Here is a 26,796-nt window from a genome sequence, read left to right as displayed (position 1 = left end):
CAATCCGACTCTCCGTAATCTTCTCAGGAAGTAGAGGCGCTGATGTGCTTTTTTGATGATTGCATTAGTGTTCTCGGACCAGGAAAGATCTTCAGAGATGTGCACGCCCAGGAATTTGAAGCTCTTGACCCTTTCAACCATCGACCCGTTGATATAAATGGGGCTGTGGGTCCCCCTCCTACTCCTTCCAAAGTCCACAATCAGTTCCTTGGTTTTGCTGGTGTTGAGGGCCAGGTTATTGCGCTGGCACCATATGGACAGTTGCTCGATCACTCTTCTGTACTCTGACTCATCCCCATCAGTGATACGCCCCACAATAGTGGTGTCGTCAGCGAACTTGATGATGGAGTTCGCACTGTGGTTCGCTACGCAGTCATGGGTATAGAGTGAGTACAGCAGGGGGCTGAGCACGCAGCCTTGAGGTGCTCCCGTGCTGATTGTTATTGAGGCTGACACATTTCCACCAATACGAACAGACTGTGGTCTGTGGACGAGGAAGTCAAGGATCCAGTTGCAGAGGGATGCGCAGAGACCCAGTTCTGCGAGTTTGGTAACCAGTTTGGAGGGGATGATTGTGTTAAATGCCGAGCTGTAATCAATGAGTAGCAGCCTGACATATGAGTTTTTGTTGTCCAAGTGGTCCAGTGTGGAGTGGAGGGCCAGTGAGATCGCATCCACCGTTGATCTGTTGTGGCGGTACGCGAACTGCAGTGGGTCCAGGTTTTTGTCGATGTAGGAGTTGATTTGCTCCATCTGGGGGGGGGGCAGCAACAAGGCGGTAGGACCACTTACCCGGCCCTCCGCTATTCCCCGACACCGTGCCGAGCCCAGTCCCGCTAGCGCCTGAGCAGCGGGCTGGAAGTAAAGCTACCGCAGTAGCGTCCGGCCGGTGGCTTCCGACTTGTCGGACGGCTCCTGGTTCCGAATATTTGCCCCAACGTGCCCCCAGTTTTGGCTGTTTACAGCCGGCACTTTAAGGGACTCACAGTTCTCTGGAGCTGTATACGTTTCTAAGGCCTCATTGACCACCTCTCCTGTAGGGGCCTGTTGGAGAGGTGGTTAATGCTGGCCGCTGGTTTGGCCTTTAACGGCCTCCTGCACGTGGGGCTGCCACGTAGCGGTCCACCACACCTAGCAGCTCTTCCTGTTCCTGCACCCCTTGCATACTCCCGACATCTTCAGCCAGCATCCCCTCTTCTTGACCAGCCCAGTCCTGGTCACCAAAGCTACCCTCGGGTAAGGAGGAAGCAATGGACAGTGCACAAGACACTGTGGAGGGAGTGCCTGAACTCCCCCTGCGAGAGCGCCCCTCACGAAGCGCGTCTCGCTGGAGCTCCTGCTCCAGGAGCCGCTCCATGCGGCTCAGGCGGCTGTCTCCCCTCCCCGTGCGGGTGGAGAGACGTCCCCGTCCGACAAGTCGGAAGCCACCGGCCAGATGCTACTTCGGTAGCTTTACTTCCAGCCCGCTGCTCAGGCGCTAGCGGGACTGGGCTCGGCACGGTGTCGGGGATAGCGGAGCGCCCGGTAAGCGGTCCTACCGCCTTGTTGCTGCCCCCCCCCCCAGATGGAACGCTCCTCCGTGGAGTCGAGCGGGGGACAGGTTTGTCCAAGAGCCTTTCTTCTCTGCCTGAAATAAAGCAGAAGGCTCCCTGTGAAAGAAAACCCGACCTCAGAGCTTACCTGACGGTCCGTTCTTTCACCTGTAGCGGGAGCGCCTGACTCCCGATGCGGCCGCTGTTGCACTGCTGAACGCAATGCCGCGCATGCGTGCTGAGCGGGCTCTTCACGTAGTCACTCACGTGACTCCGAAGTAAAATGGGTTTGCACTATTATAGCTGCCAATCTCATTGCCATGTATTGACGGTATACTCTGTGCATTCTAAATGCTGCTTGTATCACAGTTGCTGCCTTCTGTTTGTTCCGGTTCTCTCTCCGTACCTTCAAACCCCTGAATGCAGCTTGAATAGCTAGAGTTGCTCTTTGGATGGCAATTTCCCTTTGCCTTTGACTCCTTTTCATTTGCCTTTTCCCTTTGGCCTTTTCCCTCTGCACTTGACCTTCGTCACTTGGCACTTGACTTGTGTCCCTTTGCACTTGACCTTGGTCCTTTTGCACTTGACCTTGGTCCCTTTGCACTTGACCTTTGTCCTTTGAGGGACTCCCTGCCCTTTTTAGTTCAGGCTCCTTGCCTCTGGATGCCCTTGGAGGTTTTGGCGAGAAATTAGCCATTAATACCTCCTTACACTCCTCGTACGTTTTATACGTAGCCGCTGCTGGCAGCAGTAACGTACGGAAGGTGTGATAATTCTCTCTTCCTAAGCCTAATATGAACCATGCTCTCTTCTTCTCCTCTGTAGCCTGTACGGTATGTGATAATTAGCATATGTAATTAGTGTCTTGTGATATCATTAGAAATGAACGAAGCCTCCAAGACTTCAGTTCATTTCTCAAAATTGCACCCAGATTCTAACTGGGGCCACTTTCCTATCCTTTGAATAGCCATGCTACCTGTTGCTATCCAGGTGCCCTATTCTGGTGCTCCTGTACATACAAAACACTGATTACCTCAAGATAAGAAAACACATATCTCCTGTACAGACAAAACATTGACTTCTGCCCTGGACTTAATCCTTTTACATTCTAAGATATTATCCAGCTCACTGTCTATTACTTAATCTTATAATAATAGATTTATACTATTAACACACATTTGCTGTTAATAGCAACTAGAACATTTTAAACATATTCTTCCTATGCACACATTTACTATTCATAACAGTCCAATGCATTACACATCCAACAGTCCTGCTTTTACTGTGACAATGCATTAGTTTTATTGTGAAGGATTTCACTGCTCCAGCTTGCGGCCTGTGGACTCTGATGCATCCTCGACCTCCACTACTGCTTTAGCTGGCTCCCCCCCCCCCCCCCCCGGGTTTCACTGTTACTTTTAAACACCGCTGGCCACTCCAGTCCTCCGATGCTGCTGCTGGCTCAGCCGTTGCTGTTGCCTCCGCTGGCTCTCGCTGTCTCCACGGGCTGGCTGTTGCTGCTTTGCTGGCTTGCTTGCCTGCTGACCTTCCTCTCCACCACTGCTCCGCCGACTTGCCTGCCCGCTGTCTCCACAGCCCTCCCGGCTGCTACTGGACCCGCTGCACGGCTCGTCACTGGCTCCCGTGGTCACCCTGCGGAAAGGTGGAGGTGAGTCGCTGCTCGTTTCTGCTGCTGGTCCCCACTGCTCCAAACGTCGGGACTGTGCCTCTCAGCTTTCTCCACTCTCGGCTGTCCCTTGCGACCGGGCTTTCACGGCTCTTCTCCGCTTCACTCGCGGGCCTGTCCGCTTTTCTGCTCCCGACCGGGCTTTCTTTACTTTCTCCCCCCACCGGGCTGACTGTTCCCGGTTGGGCTGAAGACTCAGCTTCTGTTGGTGCTTCTCTGGACCTGTCCGTGGCCTACACGGTACTAGGCCCTCACCCGACGTCTGTGGCTTCTACTGGGGCTGGCAGTGGGCTACACGGTCCTCTTGTCGGTGGCTTTTCCAGACCTGTCCATGACCTTCACGGTACTAGGCCCCCACCCGACGTCTGTGGCTGCTGCTTGGGCTTGGCTGTGGGCTGCACAGCCCTGGATACATTCCAGGTAAGCTGACACCATGCTTGGTGACCCTTACTGCCCCTGCTTGTTTTCCTTCGCTCTTCCCTGAGCTATGGCTTCCCGTTCCTACCTTTTTTTCTTTTTGGCGCCAATTCAAAACCATTTGGCTTGGTGCTGTTCCACTTTGTTTCCAAATACTACTTCTAGTTTTAAACTTGTTTTCGATTCTTCTTGCTGGCCTTGTTCTTATCTTCGTTCTTTTATCCTCGTCGCCAATTGTTGTGTATTTGGATGCTTGGAACACTTGAATAATGCTCGGACACGGGAGTAATCTTACAAGCTTCTTTACTGCAGGACGTCACCTTGAGTCTCCCCCTGCACATGCGTACTTACACAAGATATCACAAGACACTAATTACATATGCTAATTATCACATACCTTCCATTATCTATCTATTATATAAAACTCTCGCCCCATCTGTCCGGCTGGCGTCCGGTTCCCTTCCTGCCTTTCGATTCGTTCCCGCCGTGCGATGTCACAATGCCCGATGCTCGCAGACGTCCAATCGCGATGCCCGACGTTCGCGGACGTCCAATCGGAACGGATCCATTTACTTGTACGGCTTCCGGCCGCATTTCTTCCTTTGATTCCCTGCAACTCCGAAACCGGACACAGAATCGGCGACGTCTTTTCCATTTCGGTAGAGATTTCACTTTTCTTTCTAAGTATCTGCTCCTCATTACATTTCGTCGTGTTTAAGTGCACGTTTTTAATCAAATCCTTACCCACCCCCCCCCCCCCCAATATTTCAAAACTAAACTGGCTTCACACCCACAGAAGCTTCACCAGCCCCAGCCCCAGCTGAACGTTCCATCGTGTGATGTCACAATGCCCAATCTTCACATATGTCCAATCGGAATGGATTCATTTACATATGCCTATGCAGGAGCCCCAGCCAATGGTGAACGTTCCATCGTGTGATGTCACAATGCCCAATGCTCAAAGACATCGTTGCCAAAGAGAGGGAGTACAGAGAAGGTTCACCAGACTGATTCCTGGGATGTTAGAACTTTCATATGTAGAAAAACTGAATAGACTCGCCTTGTACTCGCTAGATTTTAGAAGATTAAGCGGGTATCTTATAGAAACGTTTAAAATTCTTAAGGGGTTGGACAGGCTAGATGCAGAAAGATTGTTCCGGATGTTGGGGAAGACCAGAACAAGGGGTCAAAGTTTAAGGATAAGGGGGAAAGCAGAATCGCCGACATCTTTTCCATTTCGGTAGAGATTTCACTTTTCTTTCAAAGTATCTGCTCCTCATTACATTTCGTCGTGTTTATGTACACGTTTTTAATCAAATCCTTCTCCCCCCCCCCCCCCCCCCCCCACCCCCCAGTTTTTCAAAAAATATACTGGCTTCTCACCCATACAAGCAGCCATTTCGGTAGACATTTCACTTTCCCTTCCAGCTATCCACTCCTCATTACATTTCGTTATGTTTATATCCATTTTTTTCATTAAAACCTTCTCCTCCCCCCCCCCCCCCCCCCCCCACTCACTCATTTTGTCACCTCCTGCTGGCCAGCGACCATAACGGCTGCTGGCGCCCGCAGCACAACCTCAAGCGACGCCATTTAAAAACGGCCTTTCAGGAACGGCCCTACTTCGAGGACCACGTCTCCAGTGGGGACTACGGGTAGGCAACGGCTGCGTTGGGGCATTACACTTTTAAGTCTCTGTGTGTGGGGATGCATCGTGTGTGTGATGCCGCCCCGCCACCCACCCCCCCCCCCCCCCCCGTTGCCGAGACGGACCCGACTTCTACGACTTCAAGATACACTATTTTAAGACGGCCGGGACCCGACTTCGACGACCACGTCTCCCCTGGGGGCTACAGGTAGGGAACGGTCTTTATACACTTTTCCAACTCTGTGTGTGGGGGTGGTTAGTGTGTGTGATGCGGCCCCCCCCCCCCAGTGGGGGCTACGGGTAGGGAACGGCTGCGTTGGCTAAAGGGATCAGGGGGTATGGAGAGAAGGCAGGTACATCACTCCCCATACCCCACCCTCCCTCCCCACTCTTCCACTTCTCTCCCCCTTCCCCTCCACTCTCCCTCCCCACTCTTTCCCCTCTCTCCCCCACCCCTCTCCCTCTCCCTCCCTCTTCCCCATCCCCCCTTCTCCCCATCTCTCACCCCCTACCCCGCTCTCCTTTCCCTCCCAAATCTATCCCGTTTCCTCCTCCTCCTCTCCCCTCCCTCCCCTCTTCTCACACCCCCCCCCCCGCAAACGCCGTTGGCGAAACAGACCCAACGGGTCTGCACTTGGTCTAGTACTCTTTAAAAGCTACAGACTTTCTTCCAAGCTTTTTGTCACATGTATCTCTTTGCACCTCAGTGTCAAATTTTTATGATTATGCTCGCATGAGGCATCATGTAATGCATTTTTGTAAATCACCATATATAGAAATTGCTGACAAAGTTAAGTTTCAATGTCCATCCTATATTCCTCCTAAACTTGTCATTTCCAAGACAAGTGGGTCTGGGGTCCGATGCAGTCCAATCTGGTGAGTACTTTACCTAGGGTACTTCCGACAATGTCACAGCGAAACACTAAACATTACTGATTTATTATTCAACATTTTCGTACCTGAATTTAAATTCCTCAGTGTCATGCTGAGATTTAAATGCATGCCCCATTATCAACCATTCAGAGATCTGCATAAAATTCTTATAATAACCACGATGCTGAAGTGGCTTAGATTTTGCTGTCATTATGTGGCATCACTACATTGTGAAACTACTTAGCAGTTCCTGGAACCGACACCAGCACAATGATATACGTGAAAATCCAACAATTGCAGACAATCACTCTTTGTTCCTGCACATAGTATAAATGAAAATCATAAACAGCAAATGCTCTGTGAAATCTATGTTCAAAGGATGACTTCAAACATCTCACTACAGAACTGATACGATAAAAATACAGGATGTGTTGGAATAGTCACTCGTCAAGTTGAATATCATTTGGCAGAAGACTGAGAGAAATAAGGACACATAGGGTTTTGGTAAAGCCAGCTATAACCAGGTAGTAGACTGAAAGGATGTGGTAAAGATTTTGCTCGGATCCCTTTTTTTGTTTTCTTTTGTCTTATTAGATGTATGTTAGTCTATGTTTAGTGTGTATATGTGGGGGGGAGGGGGGGTGGGAAACTTTTTTTAATATCTTCCTTCAACGGGAATGCGACCTTTTCCTCATCATATCTCCGTCTCCGTCTGCGCTAAGGCCTAATATCGTGGAGCTGGCCGCCTCCAACTGGAATCGACCTTGGGGGCTCCGGAGGCAGAGCCTGTGGACTTACCATCGCGGAGCTGGCTGACTCCGGAGGCTGGGGTGGCGCTGCGGCTGCGACCCGACTTCGGAGCTTCGGCCGCGAGCCCTGTGGCCGGTAACATCGGGAGCTCGCAGGTCCCTGTTTGGTGACCGATTTTTGGGAGCTCCCGCAACGGCAGCTTCGTCCACTGGACTGGAGGGTAGCAGCTTCGTCCGCCCCAAGTTGCGGAGTTGAATCGGCCCGTTCGCGGAGCTTGGAATCGGCCACGGGATTTACCATCAAGTCAAGTCAAGTCAAGAGAGATTATTGTCATGTGTCCCAGATAGGACAATGAAATACTTGCATTGCTGCAGCACAACAGGTTATTGTAGTCATAAATACAGATCAGATCAGTGTGTCCATATACCATAGAATATATATATATAGCAATGTTACAAAATTTTGAGATTTAAAAAATCAAGTCTGTAATTTATCACATCAGATAAAGCATAAAAAGAAGTTTAATTTGACACCTAATTCACTTTCATATCTCAAGTATTTAAAAAGTTATGGCCATTTTCATACTCGGAAATTAGCATCTTGTTCCCTATTGCTTTTCTATGGGCATAACAAAAAAGCTGTGATTGTGTGCAGTCAAAAGCCCATAACCTTCTTAAAAATTAAGAGAACTGAATGAAATTTTCAGTTATCGTAGATTGAACCATTCTGAAACAAATATAAAATAATCTTACTTGGATGACCTGAAATTAAAGCATATCATTAGTTAGTTACCCAAGTGTAGCTAATTTCAAACTTCAATTACTAGATCTAAACATCTATCCATTTCTTAATAAATGATTAACATTTTTAAATAGCCTAAGTGTCCAAATAATATTCATAAATAATTCACAATAAAACATGATTTTTAAATCTTTTACATTAATTTATAGGCCAAATGGAAGGAATTTAGTGTTCAATTGCTGTAAATTAAAGTCCATTTTAAATCAGCTTTCTAGTGGGATCCTGTGAACGCGCTGGTTTAGAACGTTCACATTGCGCTAGATTTGTGCCCTCAAATGCCCAGAAAAATACTGCGGGATATAATGGGCCCAAAATGAGCTACTCGCAATATTAAACTTTGTATAAAGGGATCTTAAGAAGCCCTTTTTAATGTAAAAATAAGCAGCATACCTTCTATTATTTGCTCTATGCGACCCTGACAGCTGCCGGTGGTCGCGGGTTTAGAGATTGATTTTTAAACTACTATAACTATTATACGAGGCCTTTAAAACTAATAATAGCTTTTGCGACGGGGTCTTCCAGCGATTTTTCGTTAATAATTAACTAGGCTGAACATCTTCGATTTGAACAGCCTAGAGAAAATCGCGTTTTAAACCCGCCCCCCTCTAAACGGCGCCAAAATCGCGCACACCCGCAGCGACAGATTTTCAGCGACGCTTCAGGTAGGCTTTGCAACATACCTAATATATACACACATCAGTAAACAGATAAAGTATAATAGGTTGTTATAGTTCATAGTTTGTTTGAAGTTGTGTTTAATAGTCTGATGGCTGTGTGGAAGAAGCTGTTCCTGAGTCTGGATGTTGCAGATTTCTGGCTCCTGTACCTTCTACCTGATGGCAGCAGAGAGATGAGTGTGTGGCCAGGATGGTGTGGGTCGTTGATGATGTTGGCAGCTTTTTTGAGGCAGCGACTGCGATAGATCCCCTCAATGGTAGGGAGGTCAGAACCGATGATGGACTAGGCAGTAGTTACAACTTTTTGCAGCCTTTTCTGCTCCTGATCACTCAGGTTCCCGTACCAAGCCACGATGCAACCAGCGGGGGCTTCACCTGGCGGGGACTTCAACATCGAGAGCCTCGATCGCACTCAACGCAGCGGGAGAACAAGCAAGAAAGAGATAAGACTTTTTGCCTTCCATCACAGTGAGGAGGTGCCTGGAGATTCACTGTGATGAATGTTTGTGTTAAATTGTGTTCATTGTGTGTTCTGTTGCTTTTTTTCATGACTTCATGACTGCAAGGTACGCAATTTCGTTCAAACTATTGTTTGAATGACAATAAAGGAAATTCAATTCAATTCAATACAACGCTGCGCTTCCTCAATGTTGCAGGATTGGTGTTCCTGGAGGAAATCCAGGAATTGATTGTAGACGTTAGGATGCTTCCCCCTCCCCTCACCCCACTCACCACCAACAACACCACAGTGGAGTATTTTAAGTTCCTGGGAACCATCATCTCCAAGGACCTTAAATGGGGGGCTACCATCGACTCCACAGTCAAAAGGAACATCAGAGGCTGTACTTCCTGCGGCAGCTGAGGAAGCACAATCTGCCCAAGGCAATGATGGTCCAATTCTATACAGCCATCGTAGAGTCGGTTGAGTATAGGAGCAAAGAGGTCCTTCTGCAGTGTTACAGAGCCCCAGTGAGACCACACCTGCCACCGCCAGACATAAAAACAGTTTTTTCTCCACGAGTAGTAGCCAAAAACAAAAAATCTGTAGCCTCCTTTGGCTCTGGTATTTTATTTAATTCACATGTTTAATCGATAATGTTTTATTATTAATGTTTAATGTGTCATTCCTCACTGTATGTCATGTTGTCACTTGCGTGCGGAGCACCAAAGCCAATTCCTTGTATGTGAATACTTGGCCAATAAACTTATTCATTCATTCAAATCCATTTGAAAAGTGTTTCTTCTCTCAATTGTACACTCAAACCTTTTTGTATTTCAGCAACATTAAATCTACTGTGAACCAGCACAGTCAGGCAGAACCTTAAAACTATTATTTAAAGGAGACCGAGGTTTAAAAATTATATCTAAATATATTGAATTTATTTCGGCCGAAAGTAAAAAATATATCCATTTAAAATCAGTGTCAACCTGTGAGTCATCCAATATTAAATTGCTTAATAATATAAAAAACAATATCAAATTAGTTTCTAGTTCAGTGCCTCCATGATCTCTTTCTGTGTTAAAGTACATAACTAAATTAGGGTACAGTGATGATGTAAATATAAAAAAGGTTTTCAAGATGTACCAATTAATGTCCATACACACAAAAATCCTAGCTTATTACAGTATTTAGAGTTCCATTAGACCTGCAATTAGCATTGACTCCCAATGGTCTATTTTCACTGCGAGAGTTTTAAAACTAGCTCAAACTATTGCAGAAGTGCCATAATGTCTAGACACGATTTATGCTGACGTGATCTTTCCCACACTGAGGAAATTTGGGGTAAATGCACTTAAAAACATGAGCATCAAGTGCAAAAAAGGCACCAGCAACAGATTGATTCCATTGAAATGGTAAAATAAAATGTTGTGCTTCATGAATGGTCCATGCAAAAGAGAAGGAGGTCACAGATAATCAGCTCTGCTTTTCCATTACATGGCTAATAGCAGTGGTCAATTAGACAACCAAAAGAGGGGAAGGCTGCACAATCTATCCCATTTCCAGCATTGGCAGAGCTTAACATACACGTGGGATAAGCCTGGGGCATCAGTAAAGTACCTTGAGGCAAACACAACAAAATTACAGCAATATTAAAGTGCAGCTAGGTTCCAATGATAACAGTCAGTTTGTGAATGATCTACATTCTTACTCTCTCTCTTCTCCCCCCCCCCCCCCCTTCCTGAGTAATAAGATCTGGTTTAGCCATTAGGTCAGTAACTGAACTCACACCAACTGTCTAGAAATGTACATGAGAAAATATTCACAAGGCAATTTGAGAAAGATGGAAACATATTCCAGCATAACACAGATCTGTTTGTGTAGAAAGGGAGGAATTGATGGTCAACAATTCTTTTCATATTTTAATTTCAAGATAAACAATGAAGCAAATATTGAAAGGTATATGGTGAAATTTGCATTACAGTTCTGATCCAGTGATATTTGTCCAGTAAGGGTTCTGATTGCATTGTGAATCAACGTTGATATCAAATTGAAGAAGCATCTGTAAAGCCCTTTTGGCTTTTATTAAATGTACCATCTCTCAAGTATAACTGTTATCTGTGTACCTCCAAGTGTTGAACAGCAAATGGACTTCCATCTTCTCTCATATTTTCCATTATTTCCTCGACACTGTTGGTTTTAAACAACCTGTAAAGCAGAATGTATCAAAATTGGTACATGACATAATACCTGTGCAGGCACGATACCTGATCAAGTGGTTAATCATTGCAAATAAACTTGGGAACCTGGCCAACCTGCAACCCTAACAGCTGTGCATACAATAATGTGATAAAATCTCTATACACTAAATCATTAAATATTTCAAAAAAAACATTAAGCTTGCATGAGTAAGTGTAAAACAAGAAAGTGCTGGAGGTCAAATTGCATTTGAAAATAAATTCCTAAGGTGAGAACTTTATGACACCAGAAGGAACATAACGTTTTCTCAACGCAAATGCAAGCCATTTAACATGCTATAAAAACAAAACATTTATTCGACACATTAAAAAAACATGTTTAAATTCTGCTCTTGAAGCTCACACCAGAAACCTTTGCAAGTCAAAATGATGCATGCTATTTGGAGATTGGCCAGTGTTTGCTCATGATTGTTTAATATAAAACAAACATATTTTGGATTATTAAAGTTGACTTAATAAGGGAGATCTCCCAGTTAGTTCAGCAATGCAAAACTAAAAAATATATGAAATAGATTATTTTAAGATGGCTTGTGAGATTGGTAGGCATGCTGAATCAATTAAGATTTTGATTTGTTTGATTCCGTTTAGTTTAGTATATGGATACAGCACCGAAACAGGCCCTTTGGCCCACCGAGTCGGCACCGACCAGCGATCCCCGCACATTAACACTATCCTACACACACTATGGTCAATTTACATTTATACCAAGCCAACTAACCTACAAACCTATACGTCTTTGGAGTGTGGGAGGAAACCAAAGATCTCGGAGAAAACCCACGCGGTCACGGGGAGAACGTACAAACTCCGTGCAGACAGCACCCGTAGTCAAGACTGAACCCAAGTCTCTGGTGCTGTAAGTGCTGTAAGGCAGCAACTCTACTGCTGCGCCACCGTGGCTACCCTTCTGGTTGGACTTTTAAAAAAAGACACATCCCAGTTTTTGAAGAAACTTCATTGGCTTTTCACTCCCACGCAAGGAGGAATGAACCTCCCTAAAGCAGTGAAGATCAGCAAATTCAGCAGGAATCAGATAATAAACTAGGATTTTCTAAACATCTCACCCACTAATAATTCACAACTTCTTTATCATAATTGAGTTATCAAGTTACATCAATCTTTTAATTTGCCTATCAATGCCAGTCAATCAGACTTGAGGCCTGTAACACGTGCTGTGTTACAGGGATCAATACTGGGTACACAATTGTTTATTATTGATATTAACAATTTGGATGCGAATGTAGTGGCATGGTCAATAAATATACGAAAAGTGGGCAGTGAGGCAGGTTGTTTGAGGTAAACCAGGGCAGGACTTGTACAGGAATTGGTCAGTCTCTGGGGAATTTTGTAGTACAGAGAGTCCTGGTGGTGCATGCACACAGTTCCATGAAGATGGCAGTACAATAAGGCAGGGTGGTGGAGAAGACACTAGGCACGCTTGCCTTGATCAATGAGTTTTCTGAGCACAGGAGTTGGGCTATCATAATACAGTTGTACAAGACATTGGCAAGGCCACATTTTGAGTACTGTGCACAGTTCTGGTTGACCTGCTATAAGAAACAATGTCATTAAAATGGAAAGAGTGCAAAAAAGATTCATTAGGATGTTATCAGGATCTGGAGGGTTTGAGTTACAAGGAGAGGTTTGATAGACAGGATTTTCCCCCCTTGAACATAGGAGGCTGAGGGGAGGCCCGGTAGATGGTTATTAAATCAAACTGGACATAGGTTGGGTGAATAGCCACAGATGCATTTCCCCAGTGCATAATTTAAGGCAAGAGGGGAGCTGGAGGGCAACTTTTCCACACAGAGGATGGTGCAAACATGGAATGAGCTGCCAGAGGATTTTAAAATAATTTACAATTCACCTGCCATCTAAAGTTTTATGCGGCAGGACGTGGGAGTTGGGATAGAGGACATGTGCCATTATCCAGCTGCACCCATAGTTATCATTTGGGGGTCATCATACAGCAGCAACATCAGGCATGGGAGTATCTACATTGCCTCATTACACCATGAATCCAAACATTAGCTCGGAGATGCGGAGGGTGTAGAGGGAGGAGATGACCAACTCATGGAGTGGATAAACTCAATAAATTAAATGCAGTTAGTGAATTTTAAGAACTACAACTCTTTAATTACCGATAATGCATTGACAGTAAGTGTTATCCTCAATTAGGAAAATTGCTTGCATAAAGCATTGAATGTACATATATAAAATGCATATTTTGTCCAAATAGTTCCTGTTTAACATGCAGAAACTGAATGTACACATGATAGGCTTGTTGCAGTGTTAGAGCGTTGAAGCAGTAAATGGCAACTATGACACGACAACATCTGCATACTAATGGACTTCCCAGATAGAACAGTACCTATTAATCTTGTCCATATGCTCTGCTAAGACAAATTGATCATCGGCTTTGCACTGTTAAAAGAAAAAGGAAAAATAAATATTTTTGCTTATTCAGTTTTCCAGGTCTATAGCAACTGTATTGTAATAGTTTATTGTTCATATTTTAAGTGTGAAGTATCAGAAGATTAATTTCCAATTTTCACAACTGCACAGAATCAGCAGATTTTCTAATGAAAAATAAATAATGCCATAACAGCAAGTTATTGTTAAAAAAAAAAGAGTTAAACATGGTAAGGCAATGTAAAACAAGCTATTTGCTTAGTAAGGAACTGCAGATGTTGGTTTCATTCGAAGATAGACACAAAATGCCAGGGTAACTCAGCGGGTCAGACAGCATCTCTGGAGAAAAGGGAATAGGTGACGTTTTGGGTAGAGACCATTCTTCAGACTGATGAAGGGTCTGAAGAAGAATCGTCGCCCATTCCTTCTCTTCATAGATGCTGCCTCACCTGTTGAGTTACTCCAGCATTTTGTGTCTACCATGTTGAGTATCTGCTTCCTAGTAGGTATTAACAATGCATAAAAAATGGATACTCAAAAATGGAGACCACAAACGTCGGAATCAAGAGGGGAACACAAGCTGATGGAGGAACTCAACGGGCCAGGTAGGACCTGCAGGGGGATCCTTGACATTATGGGTTGACATTTCAAGTTGATACTCTTCATTTAGACTAGAGGAACATAGGATAGGTAGCCAAATATAAAGAGGTGAAGGGGAAGAGTAGGGCAAGAGCGAGCAAGTAGTTTGTAGATCCAAGTGAGAAGGGATTGATTGCGAGATTGTAGTGGGGTGGAGTAGGAAGGGTGGAGATAACGACAGTAGCTGGGAGGTGATAAGTGGAGACAACACAGAGCTGCAGGTAATGGAATCAGATAAGAAAGGAAGGTGGGGACTGGAACCGAGTAAGGAAGGGATGGTGAGCAGATGGAAATAGTGGGAATACAGGTTGGTGGGAATAGTGGGCATTTGGGATGGAGGCTCCAATGGAAGGAGTGTGTGGGTGATGGTCTGATGGAATAGATGGGGAAGAGGAAAGAAACTGGGGGTCAGAGGGCTGAGTGCGTGAGGGCCTGGGTAGATCAGAAGGAGAGAGAAACAGACAGAGTTACATGAAACTGTACAATTCAATGTTCATGTCACTCTGTTGTAGATTACAGGCAGGTCAGTGTGCGAATGGCAGGTGGAATTAAAATGGCTGGCAACCAGGAGCTCCAGATGGCCACTGCGGACAAAGTGCAGATACTCAGCAAAGTGGTTTCCTATCCTGCACTGAGTCAAACTAATGTAGAGGAGGCCACATCAAGAGCACTGAATGCAGTGGACGAGATGGATGAGGCGCATGTGAATCTGTCTCATCTGGAGGGGCTGTTTAGCTCCCTGGATGGTGAGTGAGGAGATATTTCAATTCCTGCCCATTGGAAGATTTTTATGCTACCAATGGCAGAGTTGGTCAACCCATGATAAAATGTAAATAGGAGCATTTACAAAGCAATATATAAGAAAATGGAAAACCTCATCTACTTAGATGAACAAATATGTAATGTGTAGGAAAGAACTGCAGATGCTGGTTTACACCGAAGATAGACACAAAATGCTGGAGTAACTCAGCGGGACACGCAGGATATTTGGAGAGAAGGAATGGGTGACGTTTTGGGTCGAGACCCTTCTTCAGACCGTATGTAATGCAAATATGTAATGCTGACAACTACAGTGTGTAGTGCAGGTACTGAAGACAACTTTAATACCCATGATATATGCACATTTCTGGGAGGCACAGTGCAGCCTTACAGCACCATAGACCTGGATTTGATCCTGAGCTTGGGTGCCATCTGTGTGGAGTTTGCATGTTCTACCAGCGACCATATGGGTTTCCGCCAGGTGCTCTGGTTTCCTGCCACATCCAAAAGATGTAAGGGTTCCTGGGTTAATTAGTCTCTGTTAATTTCCCCCCTAGTGTGTAGGGAATAGATGAGAAAGTGGAATAACATAGATCTAGTGTGAACGGGTGGTCGATGGTCAGTGTGGACTTGGTGAGCTCAAGCACCTGTTTCCATGTTGTATCTCTAAACCAACCTATCTTGGACCATGTTATAATACCCACAGTATATCCAAAACTGTAGTATAATGAGGTGCAGTGTATTGATGTTTCTTGTATATTAAGCTTAGGGTGTGGGAACAATGTACTGATATTCAGAGGTAATAGTCACCATTATCTGCAGCAAGCAACATCTGTAATTACAAATGCGACTAATTCTCAGAGCCACGAGCAGCTGGGGAAGTAACAGGAGCATGAAAATAGTCAGGACACAGCACTGCAAAAACTTGTAGTTCACAAATGAAAATATGAAAGGTCACGCACTTGATGCTGAGGCATAAGCACATAATCTAATGTTGTGAAGGTGGCAAGTTTGATCTTCTCTGTGGAACGCTCGGTCTGTCATGTAGGGCTGCATCTTTTGCTTTAAAGCTTTTGACTGTGGCTGGAAGAACACGAGAGAATATTTATTGAGTTACTCCAGCACTTTGATTTTTTTTGTAAACGAGCATCTGCAGTTCGTTGTGTCTTTATTTAACCTATTATCGAGGCCACAAGACAAAGTGTTCCAATTAGACCCACTGGGCTAAGAAAACCGATGCAAAAGCAGTGGCCATGTCATGACATATTCGGAGATCATTGTACCTTCATATGATATGAATTTAATACATCTGCAACATCCTCTTTTGAAGGAGACTGTAGAGACACCAAATCTTGCTCCAAAGCAGGAATCTTAAAAAAAAAGAAATTCAGTATCAATACATTGAGACAAATGAAGAAATATAATTTGTATACTCCCTTATTTAAATCCATATAAACATCATCTAGTCCTGCCTTCATTGATCTTAGCTAACCCTAAAAAAACAATCAAACTCAAGCTCGTGCGCATGTTTTCAAAGCCTTTATATATTATCCGTGCACCCTAGAAGCTCATGAGTGAAAGTGGCTAGATAAAAATTGGTGTATGTCCCTCATGCACCTATCGTTTAACGATGTTTTTAAAGCAAGGCAGAACTTCTAGACGAGTAGGTTTTATGTTGTTGAGTTCACAGGTCTATTTTTTTACCTGGTCACTCTGAAGAGCCAAATGCAAAACTTGAACTGCTAAAGTGCTGTGTTCAAAGTGCAGACAGTTGCCAGGTCATTACTAACACTTCATCAGATTTCTCGGAATCCATCTCTTGAGAATTGGTCCATCAGAAATGCATAGGAGATGGAAAAATGCTTTTAGATACATTTTGTACTGCGAAAGCAGAAATTTGTATTACACTTATATAATGGAACACTTCTCCTGTATGTTTAAAAATCTGATTCAGCATTGTATTCTGGTAGTTAATGGTCGATATCTGAGCTATGGCGATTACATTAAGAGACAAATTTACTGTTCAGCAACTAGCTGGTTTTGATCCAGTGCATTTTGAACATGCAGCTTTAACACTTTATATCAATTCCTGGTACGAATCAATAAATGGTCAGAACTGATCAAATTTCTTATTGAATCGTTCCATTTGTGCTTCAAAGCTATTAAATGATTTTTAGGCAAAACAAGCCAAGATCATGGAGGTAATACAATTTTAATTATATTTTTGAAATTAAATTAATTATAAAATCTGCTACAATACAATACAATACAAGGTCCCACATGGTCAGCTGGTCCAGAATATGAAGATACATGAGATCCAAGATGAGCTGGCTAATTGGATCCAGCATTGGCTTGGTGATAGGATGCAGTGGGAAGTGTTGGAAGGATGCTATTCCAATTGGAAATCTTTGACTATAGGAATCAGAGCTGTTGTTTTGGATATATATTAAAGTAGGAGGTGTTATTAGAGAGTTCGCAGAAGACAGGAAGTTCGTGGTGTCGTGGAAATCAAGGAAAGTAGTCAAAGTCGACAACAGGATATAGATCAAATGGAAAGTTGGGCAGAGCATTGTCAAGAAGAATTTAATTCTGACAACTGCTGACACTCACAGAACGGAGAGAGCGCTGCACTATCAGGCACCACCCACTGGATGAAGCATTCAACTGAGGAATTTTCAGGTGGATACAAAACGTCCTACGCTCTGAGTTCATAGAAAAAGTATAGAACTTTTGCTCAGTTTCCCGAACAAAATCTATGCCTCAGTCTAAACCTGAGGTCAAATTCTGTTGTCACAATCAGAGTCTTTTGAAGGGATTCAGCTGCTGGATTTTGAAATTTATGAAGACTCCACAACAAAAAAGCTCCACTTGCTGTTAAATGGCAAATGGTACTTTATTAATTATAAGATTTCCTTTCCAGAAAGACTGACCCCATATTTCTAACATAAAGACAGGGTCTTTCAGACTGTTGCTCAGTTAGAATTGTGTTTTAATCACTCAAAAATATTCCGCTTTTGTGCTTTGTAAACTAAACCCACAACCAATTTCCAGCCAACATAAACATGGATCTTAAGATTTATTGCTTTGCCCACAAGGGAGAATCCACTTTCAAAATTCCAGGGGATTTGCACTGGGTTTACAAATAAGAGAAAAACTATATTGTTTCAATCAAGATTTTGGAAACAAAAATTCTTGACATTGTAATTTTTTTTGTTAAATTCTGTGCATTGAACAAGTTCATCTTCAACACAGTAGTGTTCTTGGCAAACGTATAACCACATCAGCTTGGCTCTCCTGAAGAAGTTTGTTTGCCAAATCTGAGCTTTGTGCAGCAATTATCACCTTAGTCTCTGAAAGTTAAATAAGGCAACCGCATAGGTCATATTCCCACATAATTGTTCCCAGATTTCGTTCCGAATTTTACTTCGTCAATGTAACAAAAAAAAAATCAAGATTACCTTCTCAGACTTTACAAAGTGAGTCGCAATTCCAGCTTCTTGCACATCTCTCCCTTTAATTCTAAATCCTGTCAAGGCAAGAAACAAGCCAAGTTTCCCTTCCAGTCTTGGCAAGAAGTAACCTCCTCCTACATCTGGGAACAGACCTGTGTACAAACACACTCAAGTTGAACTTGCAGTCAACCAGGCAATCACTTAATGAAAGAAAAATTACTTTTAAAGTCCTGATGTTTATTTAACTGCAATGCCTTTCTTATTATATGGTCCTTTAATCTAAAGAAAATTCAAATTTTCAAAAGCAGCTTTTTAATTCCACATATTTGTTTACTTCTTTTGATTGTGCCCCTAGCCTTCCAGCCACCTCTTAATCCCCGTTAATCCAGCGTTTGACACTTTTCTCTCAATTATTCCACGACAAGGGCAGCGCGTTGGCAACGCTCAACACCCAGGTTCGATCCTGCTCTCGGGTTCCGTCTGTATGGAGTTTGCACATTCTCCCTGTGGCCATGTGGGTTTCCTCGGGCTTCCTCCCACATTCCCAAAACGTGCGGGTTTGTAGGTTGTTTCATCTATTTCATTGTGCAGAGAAGCCCTCTGTAAATTGCCCCCAGTGTGTAGGGAGTTAATGAGAAAGTGGGATAGCATAGACCTAGTGTGAATGGGTGATCAACAGTCTTTATGGGAAGTCTGAAGAAGGGTTTCGGCCCGAAACGTTGCCTATCTCCTTCGCTCCATAGATGCTGCTGCACCCGCTGAGTTTCTCCAGCATTTTTGTGTACAAACAGTCTTTGTGGACTCATCTTAATTACCTGCTGCTGAGCCATTGCATCAAGAGACCCACAAGGATGCCCAGTCCCCTCGTCTTGCTCACTCGAATGTTTGGCAACATCATCTCAAAGATAGGGATTGAGGCTGGCTCACATTCATGTGCCAACCCTGATACCAGTCAACCCTGTTTCTGCACTACCTCTGAATCCCAGCCAATGCCTGCATCCACACTGCAACCTAGAGTCATAGTTATACAGTGTGGAAACACGCCCTTGGGCCCAACTTGCCCACGCCGACCAATGTGCCCCATCTACACTACTCACACCTACCTGCGTTTGCCCCATATTCTTCTAACCTCTGCATCTTAGTCCTACTAATCATCAGAATTATTCTCCCCATCCTCATTCACGGCCTATGACTGATCCAGACTGTCCACAACCTCAGCATCCCAGGATTCTGGCCTCATCCATTCCTTCTCAAAGACCACTTACGTCCACCTCCACAAAGCCACACACCTTATCTCAGCCAATGTCCCTCTGGAATCGACATCCGTGTCTGTTGCTTCCACAGCCAACTCGTGCAATGTTCCCTAACTGACCTCCTACCTTTCACCTGCAGTTCACCCTTAACTGTGGCACCAGTGTCCAATAGTGTTCTGTATTAGCACTCATTCTCCCGCTTCAACTGCAAGTTATAATCCTCATGTTTAAATTCCTTCATGACTTTAGATTTTCTCATCTCTTGCTGAAGTCCTGAATTCTCCATTCCTTTTAATGTGACCTCTTCTGCACCTCTCTACCCCACTTCCCTTACAATTGCCTGAGCATCAAGCCCTGAAATTCCCACCATCTCACCCTTTGCGTACATATAAATGCTCAGCACCCGTATTTGATAAAGATGCACAAGGATCCCGTCTCCCACTCCCTTGATCACACAAATGTCTAAAGGGCCCTCTGTTCCACTTGGCGATATTTTCGGCGACGGCCGGCGTCATATCAGGGTCGCCAAAAGATTTTGAACATTTCAAAATCCAGCGGCAACAAAAAAAAAATGTTGCGACACTTGAAAATACATCACACCTCATACGTCAACACGCTGCGTCACCGCCACATCACGCCGCTAATTTTTCGGTGACTTGATACGTCAGTCAATGATGCCGGCAGACGCAGAAAAAATCGCCAAGTAGGACAGGCCCTTAAGGCTTTATCCTTTGCTTAAACATCTTTTTGATATCACATACTGGATGCTTTCCCACATTAAAGACATCCATAAATGCAAGTTGCTATTTCATTGTGCAGAGAAGCTCAAACCACCAGGGGCAATTAACAATTGTTCAAGACAAATATACATTCAGAAAATTTATGTTCACTAATTATTATTATACTTGAAAATCCTAACAGCTTATATCCCTCTCTCACTACAAGTAGAATTCTACAAGTGTAACTATAATGTTTTTTGTCACTTTGGAAATTAGTCAAATACACTCCCATAGATTTTTCTTGTTCCACTGAAAATAAACATAGGTAAAAAAAAATGTTGGAGCAAACAGATATTAGAAATCAAAAACAAAAACTAAAAGCTGTAATAAAACTTATAATTTTGGTGTACTTCAATTACACTCAAATTTACATTGTGGGACAAAATAGAAAATACTGCAGTCTGTTTGTTGTTTACAGGAATGCTGCAAACGCTATTACTTTGTAGGCTGCTCTGGTAGCAGACCGAATCCACAAGTGAGAGAAGGCAATGTCGGCCTATCACAAAAAAGAGATTAAGGCAGGAGAAATTACCAACAAGAAAAATAAAATGTCCTTTCCAAGGAGAACCAAAAGCAGGAAACAGTTGCCACTGTGAGATTGAAATGATCAAGCACCTCACAAATAATTGTTTGTCGACATGTCTAAATCCACATAAGCCTGTAGTGGCTCATTTGAAACATTAGATTTGGTGCAAAGTCAAGGGGAAATGACTTAAAGTTGATGTATACAATATCCTGGTTATCAATTTAAGCAATGGTATATTCCCACAAGCATTTTCACCACCAACGAGGTACGTCAGACATACGAAGGATTATTTACTCTGAACGTAGTGCCAGGCACACACGCGCACACACGCACACACACACACACACACACACACACACACACACACACACACACACACACACACACACACACACACACACACACACACACACACACACACAGGCTTGCAAAAGTATTCATACCCCTTGAACTTTTCCACATTTTGTCACGTTAAAAGCACAAACGTAAATGTTTTTATTGGGATTTTATGTGATAGACCAACACAAAGTCGTGCATAATTGTGAAGTGGAAGGAAAATTATACATGGTTTTCAATTTTTTTTTACAAATAAAAAGCTGAAAAGTGTGGCGTGCAAAAGTATTCAGCCCCCTTTACTCTGATACCCTTAAATACAATCCAGTGCAACCAATTGCCTTCAGAAGTCACCTAATTAGTAAATAGAGTCCACTTAGCTGTTCTGTAAAGGCCTCAGAGGTGTGTTAGAGAACATTAGTGAACAAACAGCATCATGAAGCCCAAGGAACACACCAGACAGGTCAGGGATAAAGTTGTGGAGAAGTTTAAAGCAGGGTTAGGTTATAAAAAAATATCCCAAGCTTTGAACATCTCACGGAGCATTGTTCAATCCATCATCTGAAAATGGAAAGAGTATGGCACAACTGCAAACCTGCAGCAGTTTTCATCTCGAAGAAACACAACTTTAAACACCACATCGGCATTTTTTCCCTGGAAATTACCTATCCATCCAGTTAATTCAAAAATAATTAATGAATGCAAAGGCATTGTGGTTGGTTAACAACAATCTATTGGCATTAGATCAAAGGTCATCGAGCTGAAACATCAACTTTGTTCCTCTGTTTGCTTCAAGTAGCCTGGCGGCACGGTGGTGCAGCAGTAGAGTTGCTGCCTGACAGCGCTAGGAACCCAGGTTCAATCCTGACTACGGGTGCTGTCTGTACAGAGTTTACACGTTTTCCACGTGACGGCGTGGGTTTTCTCCAGGTGCTCCGGTTTCCTCCCACATTCCAAAGACGTACCGGTTTGTAGGTAATTTGGCTTTGGTAAAATTGTAAATTGTCCCTAGCGTGCAGGACAGTGCTGGTGTGCGGGGATTGCTGGTTGATGAGGACTCTGTGGGTCAAAGAGCCTTTTTCCGCACTGTATCTCTAAACTAAACTAGCATCTTAGAACACGGAAAAATAGATGATCTGCCACTAGGGTTTAGGAAAATAATTCTAGAACATGAAGAGAATTGCAGAGTTTAGATTTAGGTTTATTATTATCATGTTTACCAAAGTACAGTGAAAAGCTTTGTTTTGCCTGCTATCTAAACAGATCAGATATACTGTACATAAATTAAACTAAGGTAAACTCAAGTACAATAGGTAGAGGAAAGGGAAAGATACAGATTGCAAAATATTGTTCTCAGCATTGTAGCGCATCAATTCCACAAAGTCCAACGTTACATTTGAGGTCGAGGTGAATCGGACAGTACTGTACTGTAGCCTATGGAAGGATCATTCAGAAGTCTGATAACAGATGGAAGAAGCTGTTCCCGAGCCTGGCGGCCTCTGTACCTTCTGCTGGATGGGTGCAGGGTGAAGGAATGTCAGGGTAGGTCAAGTCTTTGATTATGTTCCCTGCCTTTCCGAGGCAGCATTAAGTGCAGATGGGATCGATGGTGGGAAGTCTGATCCGTGTGATGGACCAGGCTACCTCTACAACTGTCTGCAATCAGACAACCCTGTTCCCAAACAAGGCTGTGATGCAACCCACCAGTGTGCTTTCTATAGCGGATCTGTAGAAGATTGTAAAAGTCATTGAACTCATGACAAATTTCCTCAGTCTCCTCAGGAAGTAGAGATGCTGGTGTGTTTTCTTGGCTGTCGCATCAATGTGGTTGGACCACGCCAGATCACTGGTTACAAGGTCATAAGTGATAGGAGAAGAATTAGGCCATTCGGCCCATCAAGTCGAATCCACCATTCAATCTTGGCTGATCTATCTCTCCCCCCTACCCCCATTCTCCTGCCTTCTACCCATAACCTTTGACACCTGTACTAATCAAGAATCTATCTATCTCTGCCATAAAAATATATACATTTTATATAAAATATCAGGTTATACTAACACCAAGGAAGTTGAAGCTCTCAACCATATCCACTTCCGGATCATTGATGCTGATTGGGGCCTGTACTACACCATGCTTCCTAATGCGATAACAAGTTCTGTTGATAAGGTTCACAAAGTTCATAAAGTTAACATGGCCTCATAGAACTACGTCTCCCATATCATTCCCCTAATTTGAGGAGGGACATTCTTGCAATTGAGGGAGTGCAGCGTAGGTTTACAAGGTTAATTCCCGGGATGGCGGGACTGTCATATGCTGAGAGAATGGAGCAGCTGGGCTTGTATACTCTGGAGTTTAGAAGGATGAGAGGGTATCTCATTGAAACATATAAGATTGTTAAGGGTTTGGACACGCTAGAGGCAGGAAACATGTTCCCGATGTTGGGGGAGTCCAGAACCAGGGGCCACAGTTTAAGAATAAGGAGTAAGCCATTTAGAACGGAGACGAGGAAACACTTTTTCTCACAGGGAGTGGTGAGTCTGTGGAATTCTCTGGATGCTTTCAAGAGTCCCATCTGCCCCATCTGAGGCAGGTTCTCTGGATGCTTTCAAGAGAGAGCTAGATAGGGCTCTTAAAAATAGCGGAGTCGGGGATATGGGGAGAAGGCAGGAACGGGGTACTGATTGGAGATGATCAGCCATGATCACATTGAATAGATCACGTTGGCTCGAAGCGCCGAATGGCCTACTCCTGCACCTATTGTCTATTGTCTATCATCCTGGTATTTCACCTGGCAAGGTGTCATTTGAGGACGTTTAGAGATGCTTACAATACCAAATTGAATCTGCCTTGTGCAAGATGCACAGTGGCTCATTGTAAGGCCTGAGATTTAAAAAAACTGGTCTTCCAATTCACCGTTACAACTGTAAGAAAACATGACAGTGAACTTGGGATAATTTAGCTTGATTAATACATTTCAGGAACCTATTAAATTTATAATGCACCAATTGGATGAAGCCAACAATTGCCTCTCAATATCTGTTCTGAATATAATGCAAATGCATGTTACAGTTTCCCACTAGGCATCTGCTAAAAGTTAGGGAGAGATATTTGTTATTGAAACATAAAAGATTCTGAGGGGAATTGTCATGGTAGCTGTTTAGAGATGTTTAACCTCCTGAGGGAAATTTGAACTAGAGAGCATGGCTTCAGGGCATGTGGTCACCCATTTAAGACTGAGCTTGGGAGAGATTTCTTCTCTTAGAGGGAAAACTTTGGATTTCTCAAACCAGAAAGTTGGAGAAAATGAGTCATGGAATGCATTCTTGCACTACAGATTCTTGCACTACAGGGATACAAAGGGCAACGATGAACAAGTAGGAAAGTGGAGTTGAGGCCATGATTGGATCAGATATAACTTATTGAATGACAGTGCAGACTCAAGGGGCTACATCCTGTTCCCAAGTCGAGTCATATCTTCTACATAATTGCTGCATTTTATTGATATAGATTTACCTTATATTTGAGTAAGCATTGCAGTAAGTCTCATAATTGAAAATATGCAAATTTGCTGTACCATAACAATTAGATATATTTTCCCCACATTTAGTTTGTTTATAAAAATACCCCTTTTGCCTTGTGAATGTAGCATTTCATAAAATGTCACCAGAAATCACGATGAGAGGCAAGGCCAGATTTACACAATATTGCAGAAATCTTCAAAAGGTAACATCTGCTCACCTTGAGAATGAGTTGGAATTATATTTCAATTACACAAGTGCACAGTTTTGAGTTTGCAGTAAAGTCCCAGAAACCATCCCACAACAGTATCATATTAAGAGCTTCCTCACATCATTCATGCTTGGCGTATCCACTTCTATATTTTCATGTATTCATCTTTGTACAGACAGTTGCAAAGTAAACAGATGTCCAAAGGGCTGCAGCAATTATGGGCCTGTCCTACTTACGCAACTTTTTTGGCGACTGCCGGCATCCGTCATAGTCGCAGCAGGTCGCCGAAAATGTTCAACATATTGAAAATCCAGCGGCGACCAGAAAAAAGGTACAACTCGTTGGGCTCATGACCATACAGGCGTCACCCCATACAGGCGGTAAATTTTCTGGGCAAGATTCGGAATTATTGAGCCATTAAACTAAAAACGCTAACATTCAGCATGCTCTGCTGGTGCATACAAGGTCCAAGAGATGTACCATGGGTTACATTGACCCTACTATCCCAGTGCTTTCCTTATCTGGTTCCTAATAGCTTGCACTCAGCTTCGGCTAAATAATAAAGGGTTGCAATCTACACTTTGTTCTTCCTCCATATCTTAAAAGACAAGCTTAAAATAATGTTGTTCCAGGTCTGTCAATGCTTAATGGGGCTTTTTCACGGGGCGAGTTGACGCAAGATGTCACCAGAGTGAAGTGGTCGTGGTCCAGCACGAGTCTCGCACGATATAACGGGGGGTAGATAAAGAGTTCCCACGGTACTCGGCATTTCTGTTATTTGTGCGAGTGACTTGTCCGTCTCCCGAGCTTTCGCGTTAAATCTTGAATGAACATCCGACCTGTATCTCTCAAAGAAGTACATGTGAAAAATTTCTCACGGACCATAAAAATGCGTAACCTTTCAGTAAAGTCCCTTTTAAAGTCCCTTTTAAAGATTATAGTTATTTTCTTGAATCTCATTAACATAACTCATGAATAAGTTGATGTCCATATGCGGATGCAAATCTTTATTTTTATATATTTTTTAAATTCAATCCCACAGAAGACAATTTTTACTCACCTTCTGTCCCCTCTGTCCAGCTTCCGGGTTCACCGTTCGCAGGAGTTCCCACGGCACCCGCAAGAGTTATTACGGATATCGCACTGGCCACTTGTTCATACAATGTTGCAATGCTCAACCACAAGTGTATAAGTCACTCTTGGAGAAATTCAAACTTTCTTGAATTTTCTCCCGAGTGACCAAGATACACGATTACCTGCCGTTAGCGCTACGGTGGTCCACGGTGGTCCACGAATGCCGTACTGTTATCGCACGAGGTTCCCACGATGTTAAACTCTGGTTAACTCTTGCGTCAAGTCGCCCCGTGAAAAGGCCGCTTAAAGCTCACTTCCAGCCTCTCTTCAGGAGTTTGCTGCTGTGATACTTATCATACATTCAAAGTATGCATTATTTATTTTCTCTACTCCCTTATCATTTTTTTTACATTGCATTGCTTTGTGATTCTTTTTTCAATTGCACCCTGGAAACCATCCTTCCAGAACTAAATGTTCACATTCATTGCAGCTAATGTATCTATAGCAAATGAAAAGTAAATTCAGCAAATAAAATGCTATATTAAAGCACAAATCTATGTTCAATATTGAATGATCATTTAATTTAATATAAATTATATTCTATTGAACGATCCACCTACTCTTAAGCTATTTTCAAACCTTGTGATGATAAAGATGCAGAAACAAGGAACTGCAAGATGCTGGTGTACAAATAAGGACGCAAAGTGCTGGAGTAACTCAGTGGGGCAGGCAGCATCTCTGGAGAACATGGACAGGTGAT

The 26,796-nt window shown here is 43.5% G+C and overlaps 1 protein-coding gene across 1 annotated transcript in view; it reads right to left on the bottom strand.

The window, feature by feature from the left end:
• The window catches only part of hibch (3-hydroxyisobutyryl-CoA hydrolase), a 162,344-nt gene that overhangs the window by 22,683 nt on the left and 112,865 nt on the right, over positions 1-26,796 (bottom strand). The window contains exons 8-11 of the mRNA XM_033023764.1: positions 18,348-18,493; positions 16,173-16,259; positions 13,451-13,503; positions 10,951-11,032 (exon numbers count right to left, since the gene is read on the bottom strand). Coding sequence (XP_032879655.1) covers positions 10,951-11,032; positions 13,451-13,503; positions 16,173-16,259; positions 18,348-18,493 — 368 coding nt within the window. The remainder of the gene's footprint in view (positions 1-10,950; positions 11,033-13,450; positions 13,504-16,172; positions 16,260-18,347; positions 18,494-26,796) is intronic.

Source organism: Amblyraja radiata, chromosome 7, assembly GCF_010909765.2.
Source record: "Amblyraja radiata isolate CabotCenter1 chromosome 7, sAmbRad1.1.pri, whole genome shotgun sequence".
In the NCBI taxonomy this organism is placed as follows: domain Eukaryota; kingdom Metazoa; phylum Chordata; class Chondrichthyes; order Rajiformes; family Rajidae; genus Amblyraja; species Amblyraja radiata.
The sequence above is the reverse complement of the archived record's forward strand: the minus strand, read 5'-3'. Positions and strand labels throughout refer to the sequence as shown.